This window comes from Austrofundulus limnaeus, unplaced genomic scaffold (assembly GCF_001266775.1).
Source record: "Austrofundulus limnaeus strain Quisiro unplaced genomic scaffold, Austrofundulus_limnaeus-1.0 Scaffold296, whole genome shotgun sequence".
NCBI lineage: Eukaryota > Metazoa > Chordata > Actinopteri > Cyprinodontiformes > Rivulidae > Austrofundulus > Austrofundulus limnaeus.
Genome location: NW_013952698.1, coordinates 410,725 through 419,686, shown reverse-complemented (window position 1 = coordinate 419,686; position 8,962 = coordinate 410,725). Strand labels below are relative to the sequence as shown.

Genomic DNA, 8,962 nt, shown 5'->3' with positions numbered 1-8,962 from the left:
CTGCTAATGCTACTAACACTGCTAATGCTGCTAACACTGCTAATGCTGCTAACACTGCTAATGCTGCTAACACCGCTAATGTTGTTAATGCTGCTACTAACACTGATAACACTGCTAATATTACTAATACTGTTAATGCCGCTAACGCTGTTAATGCTGCTAACACTGCTCATGCTGCTAACGCTGTTAATGCTGCTAACGCTGTTAATGCTGCTAACGCTTTCCTACAAGCCATCTAACTTGAAGTTGCAGCCAATGTCTGAGCTGCACCGGTACCATCCATTCATTACCTAATTTCCCTCTGGGATCAATAAAGTATTTTTGAATTGAATTGAATTGAATTGAATTTTCAGTGAACACATTTTGAATGTAAATTTTAAATATTATCTTCAGCATCATTAGCAGCGTTAGCGGTTGCTTTTGTCTCAGGATAATGATGTCATAACAAGAGCAGAGCACCAACAATACTTAAATATAAACTTCAACATTTAATTTTAATATTTGAGATTTACCTTTTACTTTTATACTTAGCATTTAATATTTATTATTAATATTTAATTAAAAAGTTTAAATGTAAGAACAGTGAGTTAAATAAAATGTTAGTGGAATTGTTTTAACATTTAGAAAGTGAGCTAAAAAATGAAAATGAGTTGGGGACATTTTTAACATTTTATTTTATACTTGGTACCCTATATTTAATTCAGTTTTACAGATATTTAGCTAAATTTCATGTGGTAGTAGATGAGTCATCCCCATCATACATGATGTGAGGACCAAAGAGCAGACAGACAGTGAAGCAGGAGAAAAGGATTCTTTTAAAAACCTGCATCTTGTCCTCACCTTGTGGACAAAGTTCACCCGTCCCACCGCTCCGATCTTAGACGTGTAGTTGATGAAGCCGATGTTTCCCTCGGTGGCGGCGTACAGCTCCCTGACTTTGATGTCCCCGAACCGATTCAGAAACTCGGTCCAGACGTCCGTCCGGACCCCGTTGCCGATGGCGATTCTCACTTTGTGATTCTTCTCGTTTATTTTCTGCAAGAAAACAAGTTTGAATGGAAGCTGTGCTCGAACCTCCGCAGGTTACATACTGATTACTTACCCTGGGAGAGTTGCAGAGGTAACGCATTGTCTCGCCGATGTACTGCATCACCGTCACGTCGTACTTCCTGCAATCGTCCCAGAACTGAGAGGCTGAAAACTTCCTCTTCAGGACGAAGGAGATACCTGCTCTTAGAGCATCAGACAGACTTTAGCTCATTTGGCTAACAACCATTCAGGAGAATGAACAGGAAGTTACAGAGTCCAGTAAAGGTCACAACCTCACACTCAGAATACGTGTTGTGAATGAGTCTCAACTACTACCTCATCAAGCTTCAGCTCAATATCTGTGAATCTGATTGATTTGAAGCAGTTTTAGTGTTTGGCTGAGTTTGATAAGCTGTGCAAGCCATCTTTTTTTGGACTGACTTCAAAGAACCATCATCTACAGGTGTACATCCAACAATTATTTCCTGAAAGTTTGATTAAAATCTCTTCAGTGGTTCATGAGAATTTTTACAAACAGACAAACGGCTGATTCAAAATAAATAGTCAAGATTTTACAGAAAAATCTTCTTCAATATGTGAGTATTTATTATGTGTTGGAGTTTAGTCTCAGCTGCTGCCACACCAGATGTTTGGTCAACACCTGTAAAAATGACCGAGTTTTAGCCATTTTTGTAGTTTTTAAGGTCAGCCGTCTGCAGCAGCCATCTTGAATTGAACAGACTCCAAAAGTAAACCAGCTGTAGATGTGTGTCCAGTGATCACTTCCTGCAAGTTTCATTCAAATTAATTCAGTGGTTCATGAGATATTTTGCTAACAGGCTGACAGTTTGTTCTATACCAGCTGCATTTATCTTTATAAACTACAACTTGTATCCCGTTTGTTTCACAGTATTTTATTTTATTTTGGTTGTTGGTTTTGTTTTTGTTTTCGTGGACCTGTATGTTGAGGGTGAATAAATCACCTCTCTCGATGGATCCGATCATCCCGATGAGGAAGCCGGCGCTGTGGTAGAGCGGCAGGTTGATGTAGAAGGTGTCCTTCGTCGTAACGCCACACGCCGCCTGCACAAAGGAGGCGGCCCACATTTTCTCCTGCGTGATAACGGCCGCTTTAGGCAAACCTTTCGGAGACACAGAACAATGAAGGAGTGAAGCTTTGCGGGAAACAGGAAACCCAAACTCCTCCCTGCAGCCTCACCTGCCTGTGTTCAGCTCACTCTAGATTTACAGGTCAGCAAACAAACTTTAAAAGAGAAACCTGAGTAAATACAAAATGCACTTTTTAAACGACGGTTTCATCTTTCATATAAAATATAATTCTCTTTGTTACATCAGGAATTAACTAAGTTTATTTATTATTATTGGAAAGCAGAGTTCAGTGTGACTCAGACTTGCCTCCTGCCAGATTTATAGAATCAATAAATCACTTCAATAGATCCATTAACCACAAACAAAGAAAACACAGAACAGTGGTGAACCTTCCCACAAGTGACCGGCTGAATAAAATTACTCCAAGAGGCATCGACGACTCAACCAGGAGGCTCCAAAACATCTAAAACCCTGCAGGACTCACTTGCCTGGTCCTTTATTATTTAATATGTGCCTAAGTATGTCTTTTTAGGGTTTTAAGCTTCTTCTTTTTTTTTTTTTTTTTTTTGGGGGGGGKATAGTTCAATACCACAATCAAGTAACTATGTTACCTTCAGTTGTTATGAAAATGATGTATATAACAAAAATAATTTTGACTTTTGCATCATAGCTCATCTAAACTCCTTGAAATTGGCCTCTGTCGTTTTAAGAACCTCCTTCCGTTTCTGACACTCCCACTTCAGCACGTCTTCACAAAAATGCTCCACGCCATTTTGAAGGAGCTTTGTATTTCATTGTAAAAAAAAAAAGGGAAGGAAAGAAAGAAAGAAACAGAAGAAGCAACTCAGGATACAGTTGAACCTTCCTCTAACATGTTTTCTTCAGAGTACAGAGGCTCTTACGAGATGTTTCAGCTTAATAATATATCTCCCAGTCATCCTCTCATACATACTGTATACATCACTGTTAAACTACTTTTTGCAAAAAAAAAAAAAGCTATAAATATAAATCATTATAAAGCTATGTTTTGCAATAAAATCCTGAACTTCCACCATTTATAATATACGTTTTGCTGTGCAGCTGTATGGAGGAGGGGTGCTCTGTGAGGAGCTCTGTACAAAAAGGCAGTGCTTTGTACCAGCAGGTGTTTAGTCAGTTCAACATGGCTAGAGTCAAGGATTTCTCAAACATACAGAAAAGAAAAGAAAAGAAAAGAAAAGAAAAGAAAAGAACTCTTATCATGGTTGTATTTCTGTGTAAAAAGCCAAAACCACTGCTGATTAAATGCCCATCTCACATTCACAAAAAAAGGCATTAAATAAACTAACAGTCAAACATGGCGGTGGTGGTATGATGGTCTGTAGCAGCTTTGAAAGTGTCTGGACATTAGTCAAACTGTTGGGTTCTGCAGCAGAACAATGATCTGAATCACAGCAGCTGAACTCCACAACACTGTGAACAACTCAGAAACAGTTTGCAGTCGTTGCTGCAGAGGCTACCACAACCACTTATTGGATTTTGGCGCATTTAAATTTGAAAAGATTTTTATCTCTTCATGAATAAAATAACCATTTAACCCTCCTGCTGCCCTTGGGTTAAAAAGACCCGTGAGGCCTCAGCAGCAGGGTTAAAAGCAACAGTTTTTATTTCTCAAGTTTTCTTTGACTTGTTTTGTTAATCTGAAGTGTTTCACATGAAATTAGAGAAAAGAAGAAATCTGTAAGGTCAGTGAATACTTCCTCAGAGCTGCACCAGCTCGTGTTTTATTAAAAACAATGGATGAAATCTTTGTTTGGGTTCAGCCGCCTGGAAATACGATGTTTTCCTTCAGGCTCGCTGCTCACAGCCAGCAGCTGGTTCCAAACCTCACAGTTAAGTTAGCAACTAGCTGGTGAGCATCATGAAGGATTTAGCAGCTAAAGAGTCGAAATGATCCAATTAGAAACGTGATTTTTGTTCACAACGGTCACAGAAAATCAGCTGCTTACACACCGATCATAGGTGATGAGTGCACATCTTTTAACTGGCACAGGAAAATTAAAGACATGTCACACCAGTATTTAAATCTTCAATTAAAACCCACTTTATTTTATGATATTTAATGTTTTTTAATCACTTTTTATTTTCTGTTTTTATCTTTTATTTTTTGAATGTTTGTTTCTTCCATTGTCCTGCTCCCTTTGAGGAGTTTTAAAGGGCTTTATAAATAAATTTGGATTGAATGAGTTTCATGATAAAAAAAACTGGCTTTTTCTGAGAGACGACTTTGATATTAGATTAAAAGTCACTAAAAAGTCACTCACTGAGTCACACAGAGGAGTGTTTGTCTGCAGAGGGTCAGACTGAAGTCAATAACTGTGCTTTAAAGTCCAGTGGTTGATTCAAAAAATGCTGTTTTTTAACGTCAGAGCAAATTTCACACAGAAAGGTCTGAGCTCATCTAGTGTTTCAAAACGAAAAAAAAAGGTAAAAGTTTAATTAATTTCAGAAATTAGTGAGGAAAAAAGAAAGAAAATCCTCCTACAATTATAAGAAGAGTACAGAGTCCGTCCAGTGACATTGGATTTTAAAAAAAAACGTGACCACAAAATAAATTAATGTGGAATAAAGTGTTCAAAAACTAAAATCACAAAATAAGATGAAAACAAAAAACAATGTAAAACTCCATGAAATGTTTTTAATAAAATAAAAAAATTATTTTTTTATTTTTTTATTTTATTAGAGAATAAAAAAGGCTTCATTTTACACCAAGCTTGTTCCCTGATCGTCTTAAATTCCTTAATTTTGTAGCCTGGCCCACAGACAAGAATTTCAAGGCAGAATTTTAACTGGGCCAATCAGCGAACAGGAGGAGGAGTTGTGAACGACAGCGTAGATTTTCTGCACTGTTTTAATCTGCCTGTAGTTTATCAATGATAGAGGAGAAAGTGAATGAAGCCATTCAGTCCGTGTTGACAAGGCTTCCCAGTTAAATCACATTTTTCTCACAAAGCCTGCAGCACACATTTACAGACATGTCGTTCTCTCGGTATTCTCTCTTCCCAGAAGGGAAGAACAAGGGGCTGGTTCTTACAAAGCTGGAACTTTCTCACAAATTTAAAGTTTACTTTCGCTGACGTCATTTACATAATTTCTTATGAACGTTATTTTTTGCCTAAGTTTTCTCAGATAAGAGCCGTTTTTGAAATGTTACAAGAAATGAAAAAGGAGCATTAGACAGAAACAAAATGTAGCTCCTGTTTGATTTACTTCATGCAAGGTGTTAAACCTGCACCTGTACAACACTTTGCTGTTCCACTCGTCTACAGACTAAGCTTCTGCTGAAAAAAAAAAAAGATTTGAACCGGTTCCAAACATTTGTTTTCATTTTACATCTCCCAGAAATAGAATTCAAGAAGAAACTTGTTTCTGTGGACTGAGGTTCTGTTCGCTGGCCATACCTGTGGTTCCGGACGTATAGATGTAGAGGGCGATGCTTCTGATGTGGACATTGGCCCGCAGCTCTGGGGACAGCGGCTCATCCGAGGCCTTGGAGATCTTGTCAGACAGGGGGGTGATCCCCGGCACGCTGCAGCTGTCAGACAGAAGGAAGACGCTGATCCCCTGATCCCTGAGCGTCGGCAGCACCTCCTCCACAGCAGCCAGCAGCTCTGAGAGGACAGAGAGAAACACACACACAACGTCAGGTAGAGGCGGAGCTTGACAGAAACACACACACAACGTCAGGTAGAGGAGGAGCTTCACAGAAACACACACACAACGTCAGGTAGAGGCGGAGCTTCACAGAAACACACACAACGTCAGGTAGAGGCGGAGCTTCACAGAAACACACACACAACGTCAGGTAGAGGCGGAGCTTCACAGACACACACACACAACGTCAGGTAGAGGCGGAGCTTCACAGACACACACACACACAACGTCAGGTAGAGGCGGAGCTTGACAGAAACACACACACAACGTCAGGTAGAGGCGGAGCTTCACAGACACACACACAACGTCAGGTAGAGGTGGAGCTTCACAGAAACACACAACATCAGGTAGAGGCGGAGCTTCACAGAAACACACAACGTCAGGTAGAGGCGGAGCTTCACAGAAACACACACAACATCAGGTAGAGGCGGAGCTTCACAGAAACACACACAACGTCAGGTAGAGGCGGAGCTTCACAGAGATACACACACGTCAGGTAGAGGCGGAGCTTCACAGAAACACACACACAATGTCAGGTAGAGGCGGAGCTTCACAGAAACACACACAACATCAGGTAGAGGCGGAGCTTCACAGAAACATTCACAACGTCAGATAGAGGCGGAGCTTCACAGAGATACACACACGTCAGGTAGAGGCGGAGCTTCACAGAAACACATACAATGTCAGGTAGAGGCGGAGCTTCACAGAAACACATACAACGTCAGGTAGAGGCGGAGCTTCACAGAAACACATACAATGTCAGGTAGAGGCGGAGCTTCACAGAAACACATACGTCAGGTAGAGGCGGAGCTTCACAGAAACACACACACAACGTCAGGTAGAGGTGGAGCTTCACAGAAACATACAACTTCAGGTAGAGGCGGAGCTTCACAGAAACACACACAACGTCAGGTAGAGGCGGAACATCACAGAAACATTCACAACGTCAGATAGAGGCGGAGCTTCACAGAAACACACACACAACGTCAGGTAGAGGCGGAGCTTCACAGAAACATACAACGTCAGGTAGAGGCGGAGCTTCACAGAAACACACAACGTCAGGTAGAGGCGGAGCTTCACAGAAACACACAACGTCAGGTAGAGGTAGAGCTTCACAGAAACACACAACGTCAGGTAGAGGCGGAGCTTCACAGAAACACACAACATCAGGTAGAGGTAGAGCCTCACAGAAACATACACAGAGGCGGAGCCTCACAGAAACACACACGTCAGGTAGAGGCGGAGCCTCACAGAAACACACACAGAGGCGGAGCCTCACAGAAACACACACGTCAGGTAGAGGCGAAGCCTCACAGAAACACACACAGAGGCGGAGCCTCACAGAAACACACACGTCAGGTAGAGGCGGAGCCTCACAGAAACACACACGTAATGTCAGATAGAAAATCTTTGGGTGGCATCAAAACCAAGAGCCAGAAAATCATTTCAGAAATGTTATGTTTTTGTTGTAAAAAGAAACTTTGGCTAAATGAGCGTTAAAGATTGCCAACTAATGTGCACGTCAGGTAATTATTTCACATCTAATATTACTGATCGTGTCATGTGTGTTCTACAACTGTCCAGTTTTAATGCTTTGTATCTTTACAACATGTAATCACATCAGGCTTTTTTTTTTTCGTACTTTTTCCTGAAAAACTCAAATGTACCTTTAATGTGAAAGGGTATTTTGAATGCAACATTTACTACAAACAAGCTTTCTCAAATTTAAAACCAGCTTTTCTAATTACTGTGAAAACATTTTTATTTGCTTGTTTCTGTGTACTTTTATGAACAAACATGGTTTTATAAATATCCAACACTAGGAGATAAAGAACAAATACAAACACAGTAATGAATCATGTACATTTTATCCTAAACTGTTTCTTTATTTTATCTTGTGAGATGCTAGTTTTAAATGAGAAAAATGAACAAATTTTATGAAACAAAGTCATTGTGACTAAGATACACACTATGTAACACAAACGTTTCACAGATCAGGTTTTTAATCTATGAGTTTTTATAAAAATCGAACTTTAAAATGAGACATGTGCATCTCTTGTGCTATTTTGATTTATTTGATATTAAACTCTTTGATTACAGCCTTTAGGCACTGATTTAGGTTGAATTCGAAACAAATAAAAGAAAACTTCACAATCTGAAGACCAAACCAGGTTGATTATTAGGTTTGGAATCAGTTTACTCATTTTCAACCAGCAGGAAACCAGCGCCATCACAGCTGGATCTTATAATCTTGTTAAAAAGATGTTTAGGTTTGCAACAAACATCCAGGAGAGGAATGTTCCCTCCAGGTTGAGGGGGGGTCTTTGCCTCAGGTGGAGGAGTCCAAAACTTGTTCATGACAGATCAGGTCCTGGTCCTCATTAATGAAGCCATCGCTTCGATCAGTTGCGATGAAGAAATATTCTTATAAAACCATGCTTCTGTGACGGATGCAGAGAGTGCTTTAACTTTGTCTTGCTGAATTATGAAAGGTCTTCCTTGAAAAACATGTTGCCCAGATGGGAGCAGACGTTCTAAAATCTGTTTAAACTTTTCTGCATTGAAGGTGCCTTTCCAAAAAATACCAGAGACATACATGCACCCCCATACCAACAGAGAAGCAGGCTTTCCTGTTCAGTACCAATAACTTGGAATAAATGGTTTAAAAAAAACTTAAAATGTCAATTTATCTGACATAGAGCATAAATGGTTGTTTGTCTGTATCTTGTGATGGACTTGTGATCTGTCAAAAGTGTACCCCCGCCGCCCCCCACAAAGTGACTGCTAGACACCAGTGACCCCCACGACCCAGAAAGGATGAAAGATAGTGGACAGAATTTATCGGACCACAGAAAAGTTTTCCATTTGATCTCAGCTCAGTTTAAATGAACTTTAGCTCAAAGATGGTGATTTTTTTCTGGAAAGCATTTACTTCTGCAAGCTTTAACTTGCATGACAACAAAACTGTGTTCATATATGATGATTTGTGGAAGTGTTCTTGAGTCCATACTGTACCCCCTGAGAGCCCAAACATCACAAAGTGGTGATTTTAGTGACTAAATGTCCCTTCAGCACTGCCACTGGTGCTGCATTATTATTATCATCATCATCATCATCATCATTATTATTA

General features: G+C 40.0%; 1 protein-coding gene across 1 annotated transcript in view; it reads right to left on the bottom strand.

The window, feature by feature from the left end:
- The window catches only part of slc27a2 (solute carrier family 27 member 2), a 13,985-nt gene that overhangs the window by 3,637 nt on the left and 1,386 nt on the right, over window positions 1-8,962 (bottom strand). The window contains exons 2-5 of the mRNA XM_014021516.1: window positions 5,580-5,789; window positions 2,013-2,171; window positions 1,103-1,227; window positions 841-1,035 (exon numbers count right to left, since the gene is read on the bottom strand). Coding sequence (XP_013876970.1) covers window positions 841-1,035; window positions 1,103-1,227; window positions 2,013-2,171; window positions 5,580-5,789 — 689 coding nt within the window. The remainder of the gene's footprint in view (window positions 1-840; window positions 1,036-1,102; window positions 1,228-2,012; window positions 2,172-5,579; window positions 5,790-8,962) is intronic.